This window comes from Callospermophilus lateralis, unplaced genomic scaffold, assembly GCF_048772815.1.
Source record: "Callospermophilus lateralis isolate mCalLat2 unplaced genomic scaffold, mCalLat2.hap1 Scaffold_82, whole genome shotgun sequence".
Lineage (NCBI taxonomy): Eukaryota > Metazoa > Chordata > Mammalia > Rodentia > Sciuridae > Callospermophilus > Callospermophilus lateralis.
This window is the reverse complement of record NW_027516260.1, coordinates 169,683-195,683: the sequence shown is the minus strand read 5'-3', so window position 1 is coordinate 195,683 and position 26,001 is coordinate 169,683. Positions and strand designations below refer to the sequence as shown.

The window sequence follows — 26,001 nt, the reverse complement described above, 5'->3', positions numbered from 1 at the left end:
AGCTGCGAGCATCTGGTGCTTGGAGGGCCCTGTGCTCCAGCTGGGGTGCCCTCAGACCTGGCTTCATCTGCCATAGCCATCAGTCCCCTGCTGTAACTGTGGGGATGAAATCTTCCTTGCTGGCGTTTCCATGGTTGAGCTCCGGGGACAGGGGCAGCAAGCTGAGAGCAGCTGGCCATGAACTGGGCCTCTGCCTGGCTCCCCCATTTCCTGTCTGTGGGTGACCATGCAGTAGTAACCACAGTCAGAGGATTTGCTTAGTGGCCTGGGGCAGGTGTGTGTGTGTGTGTGTTCCTGACTCAGCCCAGCCTTGCAGTGAGGGGGTAAATCAGTGGGGCTTCCTTTGTCCACAGGTTATTTAGGAAAAAAAAAGAAAACATAATAAATATAACAATCCTTCCCTCAAAAAAAAAGTGTTTTAAATGCATTTTTCCCTGAAGATTTCCAGTGTATTCCACAATGTTTAAAAAATAGTTTCCCCAAAAATAGATCTTAAAGCATTTGACACAGTGGTAATTGTGGTCTAAGTGGTGCTGGATGTGGGCGAGGGGGCTGTGTCCCCCGGCCCTTGTCGCTGTGGGGCCCAGGCCTGGTGAGCCACCAGCCCGATACCCGAATGCCCACTGGAGCTGGTGCTCGCTGGGACGCCGGTCTGCACAGGGGAGCAACTCGGGTATGCAGAGGACCCCCACCTGGCCCAGTGCTGGCTGCAAACCCTCCAGTTCAGGGAAGGGGCCCTGGGCGGCCAAGGGGTTGGAAGAAGGGGCAGACTTGGCAGCCTCCCCTGGGGGCTCATCCTCAGCCCCTTCCTCTCTTCCGTCTTGGCTCTTTGTGATGAGGGTTCATGGGTGACCCAAGGGGGCAGTGGAAGTGTTCTGAGAACTCTTTGGAATTGGAGAGGGAGCCGATGACCCTGAAGCGAGAGGGGCTGTGGGGGTCGGTGATGAGGCCTTCGTGAGAGCTCTTGGGCGTTCGGACAGAGCACCAGACCTTTGAGGGAACAAGGGGGAGAAGCTGGGGTCACTGTGGGGCCCTGAGGCCGCCAGACTGGTCCCACCACTGCAGGGGTGGAATGAGCCCTCGCCTGGTGCTCACACCCCAGGGACTCAGGAAGGCCTGTGGGTGGGTCAGAGGGGAGGCTGGAGTGCGCCTATGCCCCTCTCTGACGCAGGTGTCACCAAGCTGTGTCTCTTCAGCCAGAGCCGGGTCTCTGTCTGATACCAACGTACCAGGCTGGGATTCTGCCTAAACTCCACTTTACAAATTTTGGATTTAGTCCAGATTTCATATTTTCTGGGTAGGACACTCTCTCGAGAGGCAGCTCTGGGAATCAACTGAAGGCCAACTCAAGTGCCAACCTGGTGGGTCTTGATTTCTTTCTCCCCTGGTTCTGGGGACTGAATCCAGGGCTGCTCTCTCACTGAGCTACATTTGCAGCCCTTTCCATTTTCTATTTTGAGACAGAGTCTTGTTAAGTTGCTGAGGCTGAGCTCGAACTGGTGATCCTCCTGTCTCAGCTTCCCAAGGAGCTGGGATAATAGGCATGCATTTGTCTGGCTATGTTAAGAAGTTTCTAGAACCCCAGAACCAGGAGGGGCCTTCTCCACCACATACAGGATACTAGTATTCTTTCTTGGCCCTTCCTTGAATCTCTCTAATGACAGGAAGCTCACCTCCTCACAGGCTAATGACCTGAAGACGGTCTGATGAGTTAGGGAGCTGGTGATTGGAGGGGACCTTACCTGTTCCCCTAATGAACTCACCTGTGCAAACCCCAGGAAGAAGAGCTGGTCATTGGTGAGACCCAGCGTGGGCAAGGTCTGCTCCTCCCCATTCTTCTTTACCCAGTTCTGGTAAGCCTGGGGGGAGAGAAGGCCAGAGGTTGAGGGCAGCCAGGACACAGGGGCGAGAGGCTAGTGTGCAGGCCAAGGCTGGTTTCTGGGTTCTGGGCCTTGGCTCAGCCTGGAGGATCCCTCCTCTTTCTCTGCTCCCTCCCTAAAGGGGAGTGCAATCGACCCCATGGCCTAAAACGCCACACAATGCTGATGGCTCTCCAATGTGCACTTTGGCACCAGCCTCTTCCCTGATCTGGATATTCAACTGCCTTAGCTGGACACCCAAGATCACATCCAACTCAGCATGGCACAGAAGGTAGAAGTCATTTACATGAACCCTCACCAAACCTGCCACCACCCTCCTAGTTACTCAGGCTCAGAGTTCCCCCCAACTCTTCCAGCCAAGCCAAACACCCCAAAACTGACCCTCCTCACCCTTCCCCCTCTAGCCTGGGTAACCTCACAACAGCTTCCAACGGGTCTCCCTAATTCAGAGGAACCGAGGACACAAGCCTGGTCCCCTCCTCATGTGGCAACTCGAGTGAACCGTCTAGGGCGAGGGTTGGCAGACCTCCTCTGTGAGGGCCGGAGTAGATGTTCCAGCTTTGGGGCTACTGGTCCCTGTTGAACTATCCTCCTCTGCGCTCAGAGTGCAAAAGTAGCCACAGGCAACCTGTGGATACAGTGTGGCCAGGTCCCCCAAACCTACGGGGACAGGCTGGGGCTGGATTTGCCCATGGGCTGCTGGCTTGCAGACCTGCCTTAAAGAAAGAATTAGATCATATCTCCTATTTGACCCTGTAGTGGTTCTCACTGTCGCCAGAATAGAACCAAGCTCCTTTCTCAGTGACAGAGGCCCTTGCTCCTGACTCCTTCCACTACCCCCTGCCTCTGGCCCTTTTCCCTTGGTGAGTCGCCAGGCTGCCTCTCAGGCCGGGACCTGTGTCTGAGTCACTTGGTTTCACCTCCGGCCACCTGAGGATGCAGGTCAGGGGCTCAGAGACAAGCCAATGGGCTCAAATGGTAGCGACTTACTCCAGACTAGGATCGGAACCCAGAACTGGCTCTGTGCTCAGTGTCCTCCTGGGCCCTGCTGCCCTACCTGGCAGTGGGTTCCCCCGCAAAGGCAAGAAGGGGCCGGCTCTGCAGGTGGACCCTGCCCTGGCTCTCTCCTGGGACTCTCAAGCAGGTGGTTTCCAAGCAGAAGCCCTTGGGCACTCGACTCAGGTGCTGCGTCCACAGTCAGTGCTCACGTCCTCCCCACCCCCACCGACAGACGAGGAAGCTGAGGCACAGCACTCCTGCAGCTTGCCAGGCGTTTCTATGCTGACCTACTGATGAGGCATCTGGACAGATGTGGACCTGGACAGGTGCACAGGGGGAGCAGACCCACCCCATAGGCCACCTTGAGGCCCCCGTTGTCTGCGATGTTCTCCCCGAGGGTGTGGCGGCCGTTCACCGGCTCCCCGTTCACGCTGTAGCTGCTGTACTGCTCCACCATGCACTCCGTCTGCTGCTTGAAGGCCTCCACCGAGGAGTTCTTCCACCAGGGCCGCAGGTTCCCGTCCTTGTCATACTCCCGCCCTGTGGTCAGAGCGCAGGAGTGGCACTATCGCTCTTCTTCCCTCCCAGTGGAAGTGGGTTCCCCTGTCTGACCCCACCCTCCAGCCTGTACAGGGACAGGACGCCCATCAGAGGGCCAGAGGACGGGCCAGACCGAGTGGGAGAGGGTGGGGAAAAGTGGCCAGGCAGGTGGCCATGTGGCTGTACAAAGGTTTGAGGCGCAGGGTGGATCTCCACTGGCCAAGGGCCTCGGATCCCAAGGAATGGAGTCCAGCAAGGGGCCAGTGGAGTTGGCAGAATCAGGAGCACATGACAGGCCTGGTTTCCAGGGTCTCTGCCACTTCCTTCTTGTCCCCGAGCAGGGGGCAGTTGAGGAAGACCCTGGACACTAGCTGCTGAGGAGGGTGTGACTTCCACATCTCTGACTCCTGACTCCTACTGAGCACCGAGCACCCAGCACCCTGCAGAAAGTGCTCACTATAGCCTTCACACAATCCTCCCCACCCCCACCTGGACCTGTTGCACCCATTTTGCAGATAAGGAGACGAAGGCTTGGAGAATGATGTGACTTGCCGAGGTGAGAGCATTTGGCAAGCGGCTGAGCCAGGGTTTAGACTCTGGTCCTTCTCTTCAAATCTAAGTCCCAGGGAGCAGAGGCAGTGGGGCTAAGAAGCTGATGGGCTCTGTCTGGAGGGACCCCAAGGAACCTGTATCTTGATCATCAAAAGCATGAGTCAGCTCATGGCCCACGACGACACCAATGCCACCAAAGTTTAAGACCCTGGAGGGAGACACAAAGTGAGAGCAAGGCCTCTGGCTCCTGCCCTGCCCTGTGGCCCTCACTTGTTGGGCCTGAGATGTAGCAGGGGCTCTGTGGGACACAGCCCTGGAGACAGTGGGAGGCTGGGCAGTCTAAGGGAGCCAGCTGTGCTCTGTGGGTGACATGCACGTGCTGGACACTCTAGAGGATCACTGTCCCCTCCCACAGACTAGCAGTTAATCTTTAAAGCAAACGAAGCCTGGGAATGGGCCAGTGCCTCTTCCCAAGCTCCACACAGTCATCCCAGGAGTCCAGCTTCTAGGACAGAGCCCTCACCCCGCCAACTCCCTGGCTGCAACTGCTCTAAGCCACCGTCACAGCAGTATTTCCCACATGGGGCTCTTGACTGCACGACTGTGCCACGTTTCCCGATTGCAGGAGCTTTCGTCCCCAGAGACCCTTGGAGGGAAGGCAGGGGACAGGGGCTGCTGCGCTCTGCACCCATGACACTGCAATCCTAGGCCACCTGGGCCACCAGGGCACAGATGGCTCAGTGAGATGGCTGTCAGGGTCAGCTGCAGACACAGGGCTGGCTGAGGGGCAGGGGACCCGTCGGGGCACCAGCACCAGAGATGGCCTACTTGGGCGAGGAGTGGGTGTAGAAGGGCGCCTGCAGAATCCCAGCCGGAAATACGATCTCGTTCTTGGTGGGCGAGTAGTAAGCGTTCACCATGGGCGGGATCATGCTCCACCTGCAAGCAACAGGTGCGTGAGAGCCCAGGCGGTGGGCGGAGCGGAACTCCAGTGGGTACTCCTTGACCCCAGGACCAGGTCAGCACAAGGACATCAGGCAGCACTCTTTCTGAGGGGGAAGCTAGAAAACACCTGAATACCTATAAATCAGTGATGTCACCTCAGAGGGTGCCACACCGAGGCGCTCACAGACAGCAAGAGGGACCATCAGATATTGAACTGAGGTTATTTTTGAGGCTTGAAATGTGTCTAGCAGCCGTTCTAAGGTGTGGTCTAAAGTGACAGTCCCCAAGATCCTCTGGTTTATGATGTCAAAACTATTTTCATTATAACATTGAGACACTCTGTCTCTGCCACATGTTGAGATCTGCATCATGGTACAAAAGCAACCTTGAATGACACTGCTGCCGCCTGGGCAGGGGGCCGGGCAAGTCCTAGTGGCCACCTGCTCCTTCCCTAGCAGGTGCTCCAACCAAAACAAGCCAGCGGGTCATTTTCGTTGACAACACCCAGGAAAAAGTAGCCTAATCATTAATTCCATTAAATCTCGACCCCCAAGTACCAGTCTTTTCAATATCCTGTGTGACCAATGGGGAATACCCACATGGTGCTTCAGGTCTCTCTCATCCTCTTCGGATGACCGACCAGCCATGGAATTTTGGACTTGGGCAACAAGGCAGACATGTTCTTGAAAATGAAAAAGGAAGCTTAGCACCTCAGGGGAACTAATTCACATTTTGTCATTTATTACCAATGATAAAAATCTGAGGTTTCAAGAAAAATGAAGTTTCAAAGAAATATTAAAATTTTGGAAAACTTGTATTGACCATCATGAATTTGATAGCTTCCCAGTACTTTAAGATTTTTCTCAGGAGGTCAACTATGATGTTAACTAATGTGGATTTTTTTTTTTTTTTGGCTGCAGTATATGAGAGCGGAAAATCTGTAAATCTTAGTGGAACCACAATTTTTTTCTTTTCTGTTTTTTTTTTTTTTTGTACTGGGGACTGAACCCAGGGGTGTGTAACCACTGAGCCCCATCCCCAGCCCTTTTTTATATAGTATTTAGTGACAGGGTCTTGCTGAGTTGCTTAGGGTCTTGCTAAATTGCTGAGGCTGGCTTTGAACTCATGATCTTCCTGCCTCAGCCTCCTCAGCTGCTGCGATTGCAGGCATGTGCTACCATGCCTGGCAAAACACTATTTTCCAAAGGACCAATGCATGAGCCATTATGTAAAAAATTATGTAAAAAATCCAAAAAGTGCAAGACAGATCAATGATTTTAGTGTACAGGGTATGAAAAGTTCATGAATAAGTTTTCAGATTATATTTTTTTGGGGGAGGGCAAGGAGGTTAATGGGGATTGAACTCAGGGGCACTTGACTACTAAGCCCCAGCCCCAGCCCTATATTGTATGTATTTAGAGACAGGGTCTCACTGAGTTGCTTAGTACCTCACTTTTGCTGAGGCTGGCTTTGAACTTCTGCCCATGCCTCCTGAGCTACTGGGTTTATAGGTGTGCACCACCACGACTGGTTCAGATTTTCCATGATGCATTAATCTTTCCTTCCTTGCGGACTGAACCCAGGGGTGCTCTATCACTGGGCTTCATCCCTTACCCTTATTTTTTACTTTGCTAAATTGCCGAGGATGGCCTTGAACTTTGGCTCCTTCTGCCTCAGCCACCTGGGTAGCTTGGGTTGCAGATGAATACTGCTTTGTCTGGCTAGAAGACAAGTTTAAGTGAAAACTTTTAATCTAAAACTTAAGAAGCAAGGTAAATTGGCAGTAGTGTCTGTGCCATATTCTGAAGGTGAAGGTCCACCTACCTTCTTGTTTGTTATGGGGACCCTTGTTGACAATGGAAAACTTGGAGGAAAAAGATGTTTGAACCTCCATTGCCCACAAGAGGGCGCCAGAGGCAAAGAGGACTCGTTCTGACTTGGTAAGATTTATCCTGTTTCAGAAGTGGAGGGACTAGTACCCGGCTGACTACATCTAACTTTCCTGGGGAGACCATTTTAAAAAGAAGGGTCTTTCTCCAGATTATTCTGACTTAAGATCTGGGGTAGAAGTTAGGCTATGGCTAGGTGCAGTGGTGCACAACTGTAATCCCAGCAAATTTGGGAGGTAGAGGCAGGAGGATCACATGTTCAAGGCCAGCTTCAGCAACCTAGTGAGGCTCTCAGCAACTTAGTCAAACCCTGTCTCAAGATAAAAAATTAAAAAGGGCTGGGAATTTAGCCCAGTGATAAAGCACTCCTGGGTTCAATCCCCAGGAACTCCCTACCCCCTGCTGCAAAAGCCCCCACAACCAAAAACTACAACAAAAAAACGTCAGGAGGCAACCCCCACACCCCCCCCTCACACCCCCAGTGCTGGGGAGGGAACCCAGGGTCTCAAGTACTAGGCATGTACTCTACCGCGGAGCTACACCCTCATCCTTGGAGACTATTTTTGAAACTGCTCTCCAGGGGACACTGATGCACAGTGGGATTTGCAGTGTGTTAAAGTGCTGGGTCATCAGCGCCCATCTAGAACCTTTCCCAGCCCTCAGTGGGACAGTGGGAGAAACCACTGCTCCTGTTTGTGAGGAGTTATGGGACACTCACCCATGCGGAGGGCCTCCTGTCAGGGCCTGGCTCTCCCCAGTTCCCACACTGGATTGCTTCAATGACCCAAGAACCAGTTCCCTTCCCTGCTACTTCGAAGATAATGAAATAAAGGCTCTGAATGCTGAGGCCATGAAGCTGGGATGTGGTGTCAGGCCCCCTCAGCCTCAGAGGCCAGATTCACTCTGCCAACAGGCTGGGCACTGCGGCACCCAGACTGGGGCCAGGATGGGCTCTACTTTGGTTTTTTTGCAGAGGATTCTGGGGATTGAACTCAGAGGCACTGGACCACTGGGCCACATCCCCAATCCTCTTTTGTATTTTATTTAGAAACAGGGTCTCACTGAGTTGCTTAGTGTCTCGCCGTTGCTGAGGCTGTCTTTGACCTTGCGATCCCCTTGCCTCAGCCTCTTGAGCTGCTGGGATTACAGGCATGTGCCACCACACCCAGCGGCTTTTGGTTTCTTAATTTGAAAGAGGGCCTCTGTGACAGTCACACCTGGCACCTGACAGTGGGTGAGGAAGGCAAGCTCAGTGGGGTGCATCCCTATGGTGGGGAACCAAGGCCTTCCTGGCCGGGCCTGGGGAACTCACTGGTCTCTGTTGTGGGCTTTCCTGAGCTGGTCAGCGGTGACCCTCCATGAGAAGTTGAAAAATCGCATGGCGTTCTCGAAGTAGAGGTCTGGAACTGCCGTGTACTGAGGAAAGAAGCAGAGACACAGATGGGAGCAACCCCAGAGAAAAGTCAGAAACTCAGACCCCACGAGGTGAAGGGATGGGTAGGCAGGCCCAGGGCCAGAGTGTGGGCTCGGAGCTGCAGGCTCCGCCCCTCTGAGGCTTCTAACCTGCTGGGCCCAGCAACAACTGTCTTCTTCAGGCACCTGACAGTGTCACAGTGCTGCAGGATTCCCCATCAGTGGTTCCCTTGGGCAAGAAGTATCTCCATCACTGTCCTACAGGACTGTGATGATGGGTGTGTTCTCCGTGTGTTTTCCACCTACACTGGCCAATATGGTAGACTCTGGTGACAGGTGGCTACTGAGCATCTCAAATGTGCTAGTGTAATTAAATTTTAATTAACTTAAGTTTTGATTAATTAAATAGCCCCCCATGGCTGATAGCTAACAAATTGGACAGCACAGATTTAATGAACCACACTGGAATCTGGCTCTGAAATGTCAGGGGACAGGCGTTATCACACCCCCCCACCCCTGGGCCCGGCCTCTCAGCTCCTACCAGGTGCAAAACCCTCCCTCAGGTCCACTCCAGATCTTTATGGCGTACCCAAGGGCTGTGGTAAAACACTGGGCCCTCAGGGGCAGGCCCCTGTCTGTGGGCCCTGCCTGAGCCGTCTCCAGGAGACTCTGGGTCTCGCATCAGGATGACCCTGAAAGTATTCTCAAGAAACATGGCTGCAGAATGAGTCTCCTATTCTCAGAAGTAATTTTAATAGTCCTAGGTTTTAAATAGAACCATGATGAGAGGTTATTATGATTTCAAAAATGCCTGAATTTCACTCATGAGAAGATAGCAAACTATCATTTGGGGCAAAATCACAACCCACTTAAAGGGGTGATGTGCCGAAGGTTCTGGCAGCAGGGAGGCAGTAATCCCCCTCCACCTCAGTGGAGCTTCACTGTGCATTTGGGATGGCTGCCTCCTCTTTCCCATCCCCATCTCAAGGTCAAAATTTGAGGTCCAAGTTTTCTCTGAGGAGGTTGGGGTACGACCCTGAAGACAGGTGGCCGTTCTGGGGCAGGAGTGGGGGTGTGAGGGGCTTCACTTTCTCCCCCCACCACCGTGGTGTTTTAGGGCTACGATGCTGGCCAGCTGAACCCAGCCCTGTGGGCTCTGGGCTCAGGGTCAGGTGCTGCACCTTTTAGGATCTGCTTCCCCAAGTCTTTTATTTTTTTTAAATTTCTTAGTTGTAGATGGACACAATATCTTTATTTTTTTATTTATTTAATGTGGTTCTGAGGATTGAACCCAGGGCCTCATGTGTGTGAGGCAAGCGCTTTGCCACTGAGCCAATCTCAGCCCCGCTACCTCTCCCCAGCATTTTATGCAGTGCTTGGGTTGAACCCAGTTGGAGTCATGATGCGAGGCCAGTGCTCTCCCGCTGAGCTAATCCCCTGATGGCTGTCATGATGCCAGGTCAGCCTCCCTGCCTCCAGAAGCCCTGGGCGCCCCGCCCACCTTGGACCCTCCCCAAGTGGGCACTTGGGATAGCAGGGCGTAAGCCACTCACGTCGTTGAACAATTTGTCCAGTTCCTTGGGGTCCATAATGAAGTTGGGGTAGCCTATCATGTTGTAGATGGCGTCCGCCTGGATGGGAGGGACACAGAGAACTGAGCACCCGCGATGCTGACCAGCTGGCCCCAGCTTTGTGGGCTCTGGGCTCAGGGTCAAGTCAAGGGGCGGGGGATCAGGCTCCTCCCCACTTAGGGCTTTCACATTTTTTTGGAAACATTCCCCCCTTGCCTAACTTATCTTTTTTTAATATTTATTTTTTAGTTATAGGTGGACACAATATCTTTTTTTTTTTTTTTACTTTTATGTGGTGCTGAGGATTGAACCCAGTGCCTCACATAGGCTAGGTGAGCGCTCTATGGCTGAGCCACCACCCCAGCCCCCAGTTAATCTTTTGGGTTTCTGATTAAATGTTGCTTCCCCAAGGGAAGCTGCTATGGTCCAAATGTGTCCCCAAAGTTCAAGTGTTGGAACCTTTGGGAGGTGATGAGGTTCTGAGATTCTGAGGCTCTGTCCCCCACTGCTGGGGGACTGGGAGCTGTGGAGGGAGCAAGCACCACAGTGGCTTGGTCCACCTCTCTTGTGCGTGCTCTCCTGCCTGTCCACCTTCAGCCAAGAGATGTGTGACACTGGGCTTCAGGCTGTCCCCCCAGCCTGCTAGACTGGTCACAAGGCAGGATAGCATCCATGCGTGCCCAGGGGACAGGCTGGCCTCTCCTAGCCCTGCTCTCTCTCTGCTGCTCTTGCCCGGTGCAGGAAGCCTGGGTGGCCCGAGCTCCCGGGCGGCCTTACCTTCTCCTTGGCTGATTTCCGGGTGTCCTCATCCATCCACTTCAGCATGCTCAGGCTCTCCTCAAAGGCCTTCTTGATCTCCAGGATTATCTTGCTGGCCTGAGGAGACAGATGTTGCACCCTCAGCTCTGGGCACTGGCCCCCTGGATGCAACCAGTGACCCAGGCAGGATGACACTGGACCCGAGGTCAAACTGAGGTTGGCTCAAGGCCTCGGGTTCTGCAGAGCGGGCTAAGAGGGTGGCCATGGCTTTGCTTCCAGACCATGTTCCTAACATGGACAGACATCCCTCGAGACGAGACGGGACTTCCATGCACTGGTCTCTGTGGCCGAATGAGCTTGCACGTGCCTTGGGGAAGCGGAAAGGTCCGCAGCAGGACTTTTCGGAGCCTTTAGAGTGGTGGAGTGCTCTTTTGGAGCCGTCCAGAAGACATGGCCTCTCCCAGGCTGATGGGATCCTTTTTGATGGAATAGAGCTTTAACACCCAGAGAACTTGATCTGAGAGGCACTCAGAAAGGTCTCAGGGCACAAATGGCAGCTGTTGAGGGTGACGATGCAGGGCAGACCCGGGGGCCAAAGATAGAAGATGGAAGATTCTAGGGAAGGGGATGGCAAGAGCCGTGGGGCTGGGGCCAGACAGACCTGAACTCAGATTCTGCCTCAACAGATTAAAAAAACAAAACAAAACAAACAAACAAACAAACAAAATATATATATATTAGTTGTAGTTGGACACAATACTTTTATTTTACTTATTTTTATGTGGTGCTGAGGATTGAACCCAGGGCCTCGCATGTGCTAGGCGAGGGCTCTACCGCTGAGCCACCACCCCAGCCCCTGCCTCAGCAGACTGGAAGTGCAGTGCTGTCCCTTGACTACAGATACTAATTACGCAAACAATACCATTAGTGATAAACTATCACTGCCATTGACTGTAGCTTATTTTGGGCCAGGTGTTCTTTATGTGTAGCATCTCATTTTGTTATGGCCAGGCTGTGTGGGCAATGACCACACAGACTCCATTTTGCCCTGAGACCCCACATCATGTAAGAAAAGCTTCTCCCGTGGGAAAGCCCCGTCTCTGCACCCATCAGTGAGCGGTTGCCTAGCACGGCATGTTAGGCGACACAGATGACAATTCTTATACAACGTAAAAGTGTCCCCTCTTCAGTTCCCATTTTTCTTGGACAATCTACCCCGTCAGAGGTGTAGATGTTAGTAGCCATTCTTTAACTTGTTCTCAACTAGGGATGTTTTGGCCCACCCTCTTTACTGCTTATAATTTTAGATCTTATGATGTTTGCTTATGGATCTGAATCATAGCAACAGTCACTTATGTGTTAATATGGTTTTGGACTACAAAAGGTGTGCTCGAACCCTGGGAGGGGTCGAAGGGTGTGGACTAGCAGCCTGGCCCTTGGCCCGCCAGCTGGTGGATCCAGACATCAACTGGTGAATAAAGGTTCCGTCTCTTGCTTTAAGATCGACTTGGTGGTTTATTGCTGTCTCACCTTAACACCCCTCTGCAGAAGGGACAGCCCCACTTTCATGTCCCAGGTGAGGGGAGAACACCGCTCAAGTCACCCAGCCAAGTGACAGAGCCAGAATCTGAGCTGGGGGCTGGCTGTCTCCCTAGCACTCAGCCATGATGATCCTCTACCTGCTTGAATAATTCTGTCACCCTCAGAGTAAGAAAAATGTCACTTCCAGGTCAACATTACCTGGTGGGGTCCTTCGCAGCCCCAGGAGGTGGAGATGGCTGTGGTAGCCTCATGGGGTCGCTGGGAAAATCAAATTTAATAACACAAACAACTGGCCTGGCCTCAACCACGGAAGTCATTTAGCAAGTCACGCCCTGCAGCCTGAGGAAACGGCCTCTGAGTTAAAGAAGGCCCCGGGATCCTGTGGCCTGGAGCAGGAAAGGACCAGGGCAGAGCAGAGTGTGGGCTGTCAGGCTGGGGTGGGGGGCGCCCAGTAGATGCGATGCCCACTCTGTCCACAGGGGAGGTACTTACTATGTTCTTGCTGTCCTCGGCGAAGGTCGCTTTGACAAACATGGGGCCCAGGGCAAAGCCCAGGTTGTTTTCCGTGTCACTCACGCAAAACTTCCAGTGAGGAAGGCAGGTCTGGAAAACACGAGCGCAGAGGGTCACTGGGCACAGTCCTCCTTCTCCCAAGGCCTGCCTGGGAGGTGGCGCCATCGGGGGCCTGTGCTTCCCCCCAGAACTCCAGGGAGACAGACCTCTTCTGACCGCAGAAGTTACTTTAGGCCACAGACACCCCTCATGGCCACCACCTACTGTCTCCTGAGTGCCAGTCTCCATGACTGGCACTTCACGAAGGTCTGCCACTGAGCACCCCTAGCGGGCAGGGATGAGCCACTGGATAGACGGGAAGCAGAAATTTAGTAAGGGCAGTCACTGGTCCAGCAGGTGACAGTAGGTGACAGGGGTGCCACAGGGATAGGAACTCTGACATGCCTGGCCCTCCATCCAGGGCTCCCGCCAACTCCACCTGGTCCTGCTTCCTGGAGGACACAAGGAATCTTGGAGGCGCAGAACCTCGGGAAGCTGCCCATCCACCTGAGCAATGGGAACCTTCCTAGAAGGCCAGGGGCCCAGCCCCATTTACAGCCTCCTAGAGACAGAAGGCCACAGTGACATCGCAAAACTTCAATGTCGGCTTTTTTTTTTTAATGTGCTAAGGATGCCAGGCAGTGCCTCACCACTGAGCCGCACGCCCACCCCAACCCCAGCTCTTTCCTTATATTTTATTTTGAGACAGGGTCTCTCAATGCTCACTGTGCAGACTGGCCTTGAATTTGCAATCCTCCTGCCTCAGCCTCCCCAGCAGCTTGGACCACAGGTGTGTCACTGCGTGGGGCTTAAATTGGTTCTTCCTCAGTCTCACCCACAAGCAGTGCTAGCCCACAGGATGCCTCAGTATGAACCAGAAATGGTCTTGGGCTGCAGCTCCCCAGATAAAGAGCTGATAAAGAGCACTGGGAGGGTTTCAGCCCACTGGCCCCCTGCCTGGCCATCCCCCCATGGAGAGTGTGAATGACCAGGTGTGATGACCCTGCTTATGGAAACTGGTCCAGCTGCAGGGTCCTCTTAACCCTGAGGAACAGGCGTGACAACCAGCTTGGGGCAGCCTGCTTTACACCAGCCCTACTGCGAACAACCCAAATGCACATCGGCAGACAGATGAATAAACAAAATGTGGTGTTTTTCTACAGCGACATACCACTTGGCAGCACGGAGGAACCAGCTACTCAGAGATGCCACAACATGATGAATTCCACAGACTCACTGAGCCAGGCAGCCAGGCAGGCAGCGTAGGACTCGGCTGCCCATCTGCAGCACCTCGGGGAGACGCAGGGAGGGGCCCGAGGGCATGCCGGGTAACTGGGCCATGGAAACCTTCTCTGTCCTGACTGGGCTGGTGGTCACACACACGACTTCATTGTCACAAATCAACCAACTGTATCCTTCACCCACACTCTATGCATATGTGTGTGCATATTGTTTTTAAGCGCCGGGGGTTGAACCCAGGGCTTCACACATGCTAGGCGGGCTTTCTTTCTTTTTTTCTTAATGGGGTGCTACGGATGGAACCCAGGGCCACCCTAGCATCACACTAAACTGGTCTATGTCTCAAATTTTTATTTTGAGACAGGGTCTCCCTGGAATTACAGAGTGTGCCACCATGGCCAGGTATATTGAATACTCTATTGTATGTAAATTATGACTTAAATTTTTTTTTTCTAGTCAAGAAGGAAGGGAAGGCCATTCTAGTCTAAGTGTAGCCCCTGGATTCTGCTTAGCTGTCGCAACCTGTGTCCGTTTCCAATGGCTGCTTTCTGCTCCCCTCTCCCTCCTGCCCGCTGCCCTGCCAGTCATTGGGCAGCCCACAGCTGGACACAGACTTGGCCTGGATATGCTGAGGCCGAGCATATAGTGGGTCACAGCTAGGGAGCCTCCAACTTTGAGGATGGGCAGAGGCTCTGAAGGCTGGATCACGGGCAGATTCTTACTCATCTTCTGCCAGCGTCTCTAGAGAAGCCCATTCACTTTACACACATGCATTTGTCCCCTGAGTGACTCCCCTGCTCGGGGACTGTGCCAGGTCTCAGGAATTAGAGCTGAATCAAACGCAGGCCTGCCCTTGAGGACTCTGTGGAAATGCCCAGAACATCCAGCAGGAGACAGAGGCGCAGTAATGATGTCAACAGCCGTGACAGCACTGAGCGCCTGAGTGCCCAGGGTGTGTAGGCCCCACGCCTAGAATGCTCCAGGGAGACTAAGGGAGAGAAATGAAGCACAGAGAGGTTAAGTCACTGGCCCAAAAGGAGCACTCAGGGAGCAAGTGGCTGTGGTGGGCTTGAGCCCAGAGAGTCTGGCTCCAGTGACTTCCCGCAAAAAGGCCACTCTGACTGGCTACGACAAAGGTTTTGGAATGAGGAGAAAACTCTTTGAAAAAAGAAAGGGTCAGGCAGCATTCATCTGACATGGGGGCCACCTCCAGGCAGAAAAGGAGGGGCCAAGAGGCCCCTGAAGAGGCTGTGCGACTTGTAACTTCTTCACTGTAACCGGAGGAGCCCAGCAGGGAGTGAAGAGGGGTCCCTCCTCCCAACAAGAACTGTAGACTGTAGGCAGGTAGCACGAGGACAGCCAGCCAGGCACGCAGCAGAAGCTTCCACCTTTGGAACCGACTTTATGGCCTGAGGAAAAGGAGCCCAGGGATCAGTCACCCCTTTTCACAGATGGGAAGACCGAGTCCCTGGCCCATTTAAGTGACCCGCCCAAGGCTGTGTGATAAGAAGCAGAACCTCCCATTCAAATCTCTGCCCAGCCTCCCCTGCTCTGCAGCCGGGGCACACCCAGCCATTCTCTGAGCCTTTGGTACATGAGGGAGGTCAGCCCTGGCACCTCCCAGGCAGGCAGGGCTCCTGGGCACAGACCCACCCCACCCATCTTGGTATTCCCACACTGGGCTTGGGGCCTGGCCCATGTGACAGTGCAGGAGTAACTGTTTGCTGGATGCATAAATGAGAGGTGACGGCCTCATTCTTGGCATCAGAATTCCTACGGGAGGCAAGCTTCCCCAGCGGGAAGGAGGGAGGCCTGGGGCCTCCTACAGAAGGACCCACAGAGGTTTGGGGGCACTCAAGATGGGTGGAGCTTACTGGGTCTGGGGCCTGGGACTCCTGCCCCAAAGAGAACCTGAGGCCTGGATCTGGACTGGGGTTCCCCCGACTACAAACAGGGAGTATAATAATCAGGGAACCCTCGTGAGCAGGTGTTTGATGTGTTTGATGCTTCTGAGGAAGAAGTCCCCACCTTTAGAGTCACAGTTACATAAGGAGAGTGCTGACATCTCCACAACTGGAGGGTCAGAACAGAGACTACCTTCTCTGCAAACCAGCTGAGTTGCTAAGACTCCTCTTTGTGCTTGGCTTAACCACCTCCTTCCAGAAGCCTCTAAGCCACCTAAGTCCCCATCAGTGTTCCCATGACCCCAAATGGACCCTTCAGTGGCCTCTTCATTCTCCTCCTAGACTCAGTCCTTGTAAGTGCCACAGCCCTGAGGGTACAGTGGTCTTTCCAGCCCCCAGCCCAGGGCAGAGCACACAGTAGGTGCTCAGCATGAACCTGGGAATCACTGTCACAGCTCACCTTCTTGGTCCCGTACATGACTTCCATGAACTTCTCATCGGCGTCCTAAAAGCGCTGGTCGAGGAAGGAGCTTGTTTTCCGCACCAGGTTCCAGATCATGTAGTTGTTCAGCAGGCTGGGGTGAGAGGACCGCTGGCTCAGAAATGCCCGGGGCTCCCGAACAGCCTCACCCCAGCCTCCTTCCTAGCCTATCTGGGTGCTCGGCTGGCGGCTGCCTTCCAAGCACATGGAATGTAACTCTCCGAGGAACGCCTGGCGCTCTACCTAGAACCCCCCAGTGTCCAGTGCAATCACTTGCATACCAGCAGTGCTCAACACATGCTGCTGCTTAGCTGCTTTGTTTCTGAACCTGTGAAGCTGCTGCCTAGAGACTTGCCTGGTGGTGTATGCTACAGTGGGGAGGAGGCTGCCATTCCCTGCTGAAGGCCAGACAGGAAGTAGAGGCCTTAGAGCAGCAGGGGCAGGAAAGGAAGCTCTGGCCACCAGGTTTCCATGAATGACCGTTCCCATGTCCCCCACCCACAGGGCACAGGAACCTATCTGTGGCTGAGTCATGTTTGCAAAGATGTTACCTTAGTACAAAGATGTTCACTATATTGAACATCTAACCTCAACCGGAATCACCCTAAAAGCCTGACTACGGGGAGAGTGTGGCAAATATTGTATGAACAGTTGACGGAATACTATGCAACTATAAAAATGATCCTCACAGAGGGTTTGGGATGGCACTGGGAAATATTCATAATGAAAGTCAAGGCAAGGCTTGGAGCGGTGGCACATGCCTGTAATCCCAGTAGCTCAGGAGGCTAAGGCAGGAGGACAGTGAGTTCAAAGCCAGCCTCAACAACAGCAAGGCCCTAAGCAACTCAGTGAGACCTGTCTCTAAATAAAATACAAAAAGTTTGGGGATACGGCTCGGTGGTTAAGTGCCCCTGGGTTCAATCATCAGTACTCCTACTACTAAAATAAAAATGAAAAGTCAAGGGAAAAGTAGATTATCCATCAGGTCACGTTAAGGAGAAAGAAGAGCTATGGATTGGAAACCTCCCTTCCCTCACACCTTCTCTCTCTGATATGCACACACACAAACACCCCCCAAAATGACCAAGAGTAATATTTTGAATAATTTTACATTTTTCCTATTTTTCTGTAATTTTCAACATTTTTATAAGCCTTTGAAATAAAAAAATAAAATAAAATAAAAAACCCGTAAGTATTAACCAAAAATTATGGGTGGTATTGGCGGAGTCCTGTTCCATGACAGGCACGGTGTTAAAACATGAATCATTTTGTGTGACTCTCACGAATCCCCTGCTTGGTAGGTGCTATCTGATCCCCATCTTATGGGTGACAGTATGACCCCGACAAAGGACAAGGGACATACCACAGCTACACAGCTGGCTGAGGGCAGCAGGATTTGAAGCTGCCCAGGGGACCAGCACCCTCTGCTGCCTCTCAGGGAAGCCCACCAGGGTGCAGCACCCTGCGTCCGGCCGCCCTGTCACCTCCTGCCACTCCTGCCCAACAGGGCTGCCGGCCTCACCATCTGTCCGTGGCGTTGATGAGGGCGCAGACCTGCTCCAGGTAGTCCTTGTCATAGACCACGATGGGCTCAGACGCGTTGATCTCCACGGGGTGGAAGATGGCGTTGAGGAAGGGCAGCCAGTTGATGGCCGGTGCCAAGGTCTGCGAGGGAAGGGGACAGCGTGAGGCTGGAGGGTGGCTTCTCCTCAGCCCCGTCTTTGGGTGTCCCTCAGAAGGTGTCATTGTGCCTCTCCCTGGGACCATGGTGCTGATGGAGCTCCAGGCAGAGGCAGCGTCCCCAGGAGCCAGAGGCAAACCTCATCTGAAGCGGAACCAGGGTGGGAGGAGAGGCTGCAGCAGCAGCAGGCACAGCAGCCGCCACCATCACCACGCCCTTCCCATGTGGCATGTGCCACTGCCCAACTGACCAAGCAGTGGCCACAATTATCCCCATTTACAGAGGAAGAATGGAGCCTCAGACCCCTAACAGTTAAGAATCAGGAGCTGGACTGGGCTCCTGGTCTAGCTTCCTTGCTTATAAGCTGTGCAACCTTTAATAAGTTAATGTGCCCATCTGTGCCTCAGCACCTCATATGAAAAACAGGGATCATCATGACAATGAGTCCCGTGTATCTGGTAACTGGGAGGGTCACACACAGAAGCCAGCACTGTCCCACTCAACAAGAGTATCAGCAGCAGAAGTCTGCTGCAGAGGATCCAACATTCAGGAAGGCCAGCGTTGCGGGGGTAAATTGTGGTCCACAAGTGAGGCTGCCAAGTGGGGAGCTGGGACAGCAAAGTTGGTGATGACTGCAACAAGAAGGGAGAGGCCTGCAGCTCAGCCCTGCACACACCAGGCCCCCGGCTATTTGCACTTGTTTGTTTTGGGGAGTTATTGGGGTCTGAACTCAGGGCCACTTTACCACTGAGCCACAACCCCAGCCCTTTTTATTTTGAGGCAGCTAAGTTGCTTGGGGCCTCACTAAGTTGCTGAGGCTGGCCTTGAACTCTTGATCCTCCTGCCTCAGCCTCCTAAGCTTCTGGGATTATAGGCATGCACCAGCATGCGCCGGCTCTGTTTTTTTTTTTTAAGTATTTTTTGAGTTGTGGGTGCACAGGATGCCTTTGTTTTTATTTATGTATCTTTATGTGGTGCTGAGGATGGAACCCAGTGCCTCACCCACGTTAGGAGAGCGCTCCACCACTGAACCACAACCTCAGCCCCAGCAGCTCTGTTTTAAGGTGACCCAAAAAAGACCCTGTACCCAAGGGCTTTCCAGAGAGAGACTTGGCTTTTCATAACTGTCAGCTCCCAACAGATCTCGCTTTCCCTTTGGCACCCCAAGGTGCCCTGTGCAGAGGTTTCTCCCCCAACACCTCCACGTCACGGCCAGCATCTCCTGCAGCAGCAGCCTCCAGCCATGCTAGCTATCCCTCTTGAGGTTGCAGATTTTTGTTATAAAGTCCTACAACATTTTAAAAATAAATTGTGGTAAAATATCTTGCACATTTATAATCCCAGAAACCCAGGAGGCTGAGGCAGGAGGATCTCGAATTCAAGGCCAGCCTCAGCAACCTAGTGGGACCCTGTCTCAAAATGAAAAATAAAAAGGCCTGGGGATGTGGCTCACCCAGCTGCAGATGACTTTTGCAAGACTTGAACTCTGTGCTTTCCACTTCCTACCCCCACCTGTCTCTGTGAGTCTGACGCCGGCCCAAGCGGCCCAACTTACGTGCAAACACATAGGATTCGGGCTTCAATGCTGGCGTGTGTCCCTTGGTGTCACCTCCTCAAGCAGAGCTGCACAATGTGTCTGCTCTGGCCCTGTATTCCCCACACGCTCAGTTATTTTTAGTGTGCAGTTTTACAGAACATGAGGCTTTGGGCTGCATATCTCGTCTTTTAGCAAAGACGCCTCTATATGTCAGTCACTTGGATGGGCACCTGACTTAGCTAGCAATCCCAGAAATTACGATCATCGCTTAAGACCCACCAAAAGTGACCCTGGGCCTGGCAGATTTCAAACCCCATTCTCTATTCTCTTGAAAGGGTGAAATGTAAGACAAAAACAGGAAGTGAGAAATGCATTTCCTTCATACAGGAAAACCGTACCCATAAAGCCACCTAAGACCCACCCCGCCTACTGGGACAGGCAGTCAGCCACAAGACCCCCAATTCACAGAGGCTGAGTTTGCTGATCAGGGAAGGTGACTTTCCTGAGGTTATATGGCTTACTGTGGGTGTGTTTGGCGGGGTGCTGGGGATTGATCTCAGGGCCTTGAGCAGGTAAGCACAGGCTTTACCACTGGGCTCCACCCCAAGGCCATTGTTCCTGGGTTTGTTTGTTTATTTATTCATTTATTTTTATTTATTATTATTTCTTACATACATGACAAGGTTTATTTATTTTTATTTTTTAATTTTTTTTGGTTGTAGATGGACATAATACCTTCATCTATTTATATGTGGTGCTGAGACTTGAACCCAGTGCCTCACACGTGCAAGCAAGTGCTCCACCACTGAGCCACAACCCCAGCCCCTGCTCCTGGGTTTAAGTGGACATGTTATCTATTGGGGAACAAAGATCTCAAAGGACAAATGAGGCTGGGGACGGTGCGGGGGCAGCTCCCAAAGGCGGTATTGTGCTGGTACAAGTCATCGACCAGGTCTCAGTAGGGGGCTGATTGGCGTCATCCCTGGGTGAATGTTCCCACCAACACTGATGGCAAACCCCCACAGGGCTGGGAAGAGAAGCGCACAGTGGGCCCTGAGCCAGCAAGCGCCAGCACAGCCCTGTCGCCCAGCTGTGACATGAGCTGGTGACATGAGCTGGGCATTAGGAGGCCTAGATCAGAGACCCCAGCAGGAACCAGCTCTGGGCACTGTCTATCCTTTCCCTAAGATGGGGTCAGCGACCCTGTCTCCAGAGCTGACTGCCGTAGGCCTCTCTGCCTGGCCTCCCCTGTGGCCCAGAGCCTCCCCTCTCCCTAGCAGGAGACTCTCAGGCCAATCTCTACATTTCTGTGGCCACAGAATTCAGAGGTGTGTGATGAGACCTTCAAACTGGGTCCAACAATCAGGGTCACCTGACTGCATGGCCTGGGGCAAAGACCTGGGAAAGTGGGTTAGTTTCCTGAATGTCACCAGTTACAGGGCTCACGAGAGCTTCATGAACTGAGGTGGTGGATCCTGGCACAGGGTGAAGCATCAGGTGGGGAAAGCCCAGGATCTGCTGCATCTGGGGCCAGGTGGCGCCCTCACACCCGGGGCCCAGCAGCCTCCCCGCTGGACCATGTAGTTCAGGTATCCAGTCAGCCCTGGGACTCAACACTGCCAAACTGCTGTCCACAAGGCCAGGGTGGAGCAGGGCTGGCTGTAGTCCTGTGTCTGGGGCCAGAGGGACACACACTTCACCCAGGAAACCCAGTGGAAGCACGACTTCTGGAATGAAGCCTACGAGGCCCTGCACACACCAAGGTCCCCGCGGGGCAGGTGTACACTCAGCTTCCCCAGCCCCTCCACACCGGGCCCCAGCGTCCTGCTTCTCTCACCCACAGCACTAGGCAGGGAGACTGGGATTGTTTCTTAGTGTCCCCACTAGACCAGAAGCACAGGAAAGCGGGGCCCAAGGTGGCTCCTGATACATCTGTCAGACGGAGGAGGAAAAAAGGGCAGGAACTTCCTCCTTGAAGGAAGAAGGAATGGATGGGTGAGGAGTGGGGAGAAGACTGGCCAGTGGAACCCACTGCAGGCGCAGGGTCCACCCCAGCAGAACAGCAAGGGCCACCAGGTGCTCCTGCCTGAGGGCAAGGAACTGGGAGATACGTGGGACCACTCTGCTCATTCCTCGGAGACCACCAGGGCCCAGGACAAGCGGGTCAGCAACAGCATGCGGGTCAGCAACAGAACACGGGCCAGAAAGAAGGAAGCAGTAGAAAGTCCACCCCAGGCCCTGGAGGCCTGAGCAGCCACCAGGGGGCAGCCTCGGCAAGGCTGACCTTCGGAGGGGACAGCAGGTCTCTGGTGAGTCACACAGTTTCACAGAAAGTGCAGGTCTGACTCCCCGTTACGCCTCTGGATATTGCCTAGGTACATGGTCAAGAGCTGAGCCAAGCCTGAGTCCAAGGGCCAGCACCCCTGCCCTCAGGAGCCTCCAGGGCCTGACCATGTCTCTCCATCTCCTGTTCAGCAAAGGGAGAAGCAATGTAGGAATCCACACCCCACCTTTACTTAGTGCTCTGTGCTGGATGACTGGGAATGCCCCTGTCCGTGTGAGCCTTACGTCACAACCATGGAGCTGCTAGGGAAACACTGTCACACGAAGCAGCCCGGCGAGGGAAGAAGCCTGGCTCTGGAGTCCCTTTGCACTCTGTGGTCACTAGCAGGTAATCTTACTTGTCTGAGCCCCAGTTTATCTGTAACCTGGGCATAAACACCTCCTCCCAAGGGTGGCTTTATGGTCACGATGAAGTTGGTATGACCCCTCCCCCCAAGAGCCCTGTCCGACTCCAGTGGCCCTGCACCTGCAGTAGCAGATGCACAGGATACCTGCAGCTCGGCGGCCGTCACTTTGTGGTAAATGAGCTCTTCGTCCCGACGCTTCTCCTGGGGAATGGTGATATTGGCCAGCGCCGTCTCAAAGTCCAGGATCTGCTGCATCTGGGGCCGGATGGCGTCCTCATCCCCGCCGCCCAGCAGCTTCCCCAGCTGGACCATGTAGTTCAGGTATCCAGTCAGCACCTGTAGGGCCCAGCACCCCCAAACTGTCTGTCAGTGGCTGTCACCTGCCACCCAGTGGGCCAGGTGAGGCCGGCCCAGCTGCGGCCCTGTGCATGGGGCCCAGGAAACATGCTGGAAAATAGCTCTGGGGAGGATTCTGGTGCTGTGTGTCTTCACTGGTGTCTGTGGCGCTCCTGGTAAAGCCCACCGCCTCTGCACACACACAGGTCCCTGAGGCTGGCCCCTGCTGCTCTGGCCCTGCCTTCAGGGCTCGTCCTCAGCCATCTTCCTGTTCTGGAAATGCACCTTTTCTGAACCACCCTCTGCCACCACATCCCTAGAGCTGAATCAAGTCCTTTCTCGGCTCCCTCTGCCCTGATCACAATGTATACAGTTGGCATCTAGTTGGGTGGTCCGTTAAGTAATGTCTCCCTCTCCTACTGGACCTCAAGCCCCGTGGACAGGTGAGTGAGCCTCAGTGGGCCGGGCAGGGGAAGGGAGAGCTGTGAGCGGTTGGAGGTGATCTGGTTGTGGCTCTGGATCTCCCCACTTACTGGCTGTGTGACCTTGAAGAGGTCACTTCTGTGTCTGAGACTTATTTCTTCCTCTGTATAGGGCAAGGTAAAATGAATATCCATTTGACAGATGAAGCAAATGATGTTCAGAGAAGCTGAGTGACTTTGGGGTGACTGGGAGGGTTAGAGGTGAGGTATATAAAAGGTCTGAGACCCTCAAATGGTGGGGGCTGCTACTGCCAGCTCTCTACAATGGGGACAAATGACACCTAACCCCTGCCCTTTGTGCCCACAGTGCCTGCATATGAACTAGCGAGCCTGGGGGCATCCCTCCCCTGCCTGGGCTGCCTGTTGCCCAGCAGGAAAGTGATACCCCTGTGTTCCCCCAGCTTCTAAGACCTGCCCAGGTATGCTGTGGAGGACACGGTGGGAGAACCACCGCAAAGGCGCACTCACCTTCTCCGTTTTCAGTCTTGTTCAGGCAGTAATCTCTGGAGGGCAGGCCCAGGCCAGACTGGTCCACCTAAAGAGGGAGGCAGAGTGAGAGGAAGGCCCTGCTGCAGGCTTGTGTGTCTCCTGCGGCCTCTGCCTGCCCCAGGACTTCTCACACCAGGCACTGAGGACCAGCTCACGTTCCAGCAGGAGCACAAGCTGGTAGCTGAAGTCACAGATGGGATCACTCGGTGATAAGACAGACACGTTCCTGCCCACGTGTGGGGTCAGCTGCAGGGACCTGGGCCCTTCTGAGGGCTGGACAGAGCCTCCTTCCTCTTTAAACACCCCTTGGCTTCAGCAATGCACCCTACTTCTCTAAACCCTTCCCAAGTGGTGAGGAGCCAACACAGGTGACTTAACCTTAACCCAAGTTACTTAACCTTTCTGATCCCCAGGTTCCTTGCCCAGAAAGTTAGGGAGATAATACCTAACCTTCGGAGCTGGAATGAGGATTCAAGAGGACAGTGTCAGTACAGGGTTTCCTGAGAGTGGGGCAGGCAGAGGAGGGTCAATTCCTGATGGCTACCATTGGAACCTTCTGGCTATACTTTGACGCACCTTGGGTAGCTGCTATTATATAGTTCATTAGGGTGAAAAGGGAAGTGTAGCTCAGTGAGGTTGAGCCTCTTGCTAAGGTCACACAGTGAGTGTGTGGCACAGTTGGGGGCTGAGAACTAAGCCTTTATGACCCCTAATCTGGGGGCTCTCCTGGGTGTGCTGATCCTCAGCCTTGGGCAGGCTCTGGTGGGAGAGATGGACCAAAAGCATTCCAAGCAGCACCACAGAGCCAGAGGCTAAGGAAGGGGACAAAGAGGTGGCTACAGCTGTGCACAGAAGTTGATATCACTCGTCACTTCTGAGGCCCACGATGAGCTGCCCACCAAGATGGGTAGTCTGCCCTCTCATAGTCTCTTGCCTGTAAAAATCTCACTGCTTGGGGCTGCCAGAAATAACCCCGGCTTAGAAACCAGAGCCTGCTGCCTAGGGCCAGGGCAGGTCTCCCTCCACCCCAGGAGGCCACACCTTTTCCTTGGCCCAGGCCTGCTTACCTGGATCACACTGCTGTTGGAGTTCTTAGAGTCTGCACTGACGTAGACAAAGAAGAAGGGTGAGGTTCGGTAGTGGGCAGTGACCACCTGCAGGGTGTCCTGGAAGTTGTCCTTGGCCCAGGGACTTGTGATATTCCAGCCTCCGAGCTGGGAGAAGGCAGAGCAGAATAGGGAGGGGAAGCAGGTAAGGAGACTGTATGCAAATTCTGGTTCTGCAGCTGACTTGCTCTGTGACCCTGGAGCAGTCATCTGACCTCTGGGAGCGTCCAGGGCAAATTAAAGGGCTTCTGACCTGTGACCTGGAGACCCACGGAGGGAGCAAAGACTCATCCTTGACAACTGAGCTGTGAATCCCAGAGACTTTGCCCCATGTGCTGTTCATTTGTTGGACAATCAATCACACGAACGTGATTACTATTAAGACATAAATCCAATTGTGACTATGGGAAATAAGGCTCTGTATTTTTAAAAAGGCTGATAAGCTATTGTCTACCTTGGTCTCTCTCCAAGTTAGAATTTAAAAAAAAATCTCTTTGGTCCTCCATGATTGGCACACATTAGCACATGGGGCCTGTGGCAGACAGGAGGGACTGGGAGAGTCCCCATGCCTGCAGCAATACCTTCCCCGAACTGAGATAGGATGGCAAGCCCTTGAGCAAGCAAGGGGTGGCCAGAAAAGCCACAGCCATCTCTGTCTGTGCCAGGCAGCCTGGCCCGGAGGGAAGATTTCTCCTGGGCTCAGGAGCAAGGTGAGGCCTCCAGCCAGCAGGTCTGGCTCTGTTGCTGGCCTAAGACTCCCTGTTGGTTTCTCTGGAACAACACACACCTCTCGCACACTCACACCCACCTCCTGAAGAAAAGGAAGTGGCAATCCAGAGGAAGAGATTCCCAGTGAATACCGTCCCCAAGACCCACGCAGATGCACTGAGACACTTAGATGTCCTCAACAGATACTGACACACAACCCCACACATTACAACAGACAGTCCCTCCATGCACAGACGTGCATGTACACGCAGTGGCAGACAGACAGGCTGCGTGTTCCAGCTGGGTGCGGAGGCTGGAGGTGTGGGGTGGCTGAGCACCAGTGGGCCTGAGAGCTGCAGCCAGAGGGGCTGGCAGGAGGCACAGCAGGAGGAGGAGGCGAGAGTGTGTCCCAGGGACTCACCTTCTCAATCAGCTCCATCAGGGGCTTGGCCCTGAGCTCCTCGATCCTGGTTTCATTCATACATGCACGGTAGTATACTTGGGCCTTCCTCTCTGTCTCACTTGAGCTGGCTGTGGAATTTTCTAGAAGGATAAGAGATAGCAGATATTGAATAAGCCCCCATTTACCTGCTGGGGATCCCCAGGCAAGTTTCTTTTGGAGCCTCGGTGCTCCCCACTGTGAAGCCGTCAGGGCAGCTGCTGTCAGGCAGGAGCAGCCAGCCCCAGTGGGTATGAGTGCCCCCAT

General features: G+C 53.7%; 1 protein-coding gene across 1 annotated transcript; it reads right to left on the bottom strand.

Annotated features, from left to right (window-relative positions):
* Positions 1 to 798: 798 nt before the first annotated feature.
* On the bottom strand, positions 799 to 26,001 carry LOC143387705 (endothelin-converting enzyme 1-like). Its single transcript, XM_077108460.1, is given in 15 exon segments — positions 799 to 990; positions 1,764 to 1,859; positions 3,229 to 3,419; positions 4,106 to 4,179; positions 4,800 to 4,910; positions 8,118 to 8,221; positions 9,772 to 9,849; positions 10,567 to 10,665; positions 12,583 to 12,693; positions 16,246 to 16,360; positions 17,789 to 17,931; positions 22,319 to 22,510; positions 23,453 to 23,527; positions 24,549 to 24,695; positions 25,717 to 26,001. Coding segments are annotated over 15 exon segments (2,013 nt in total).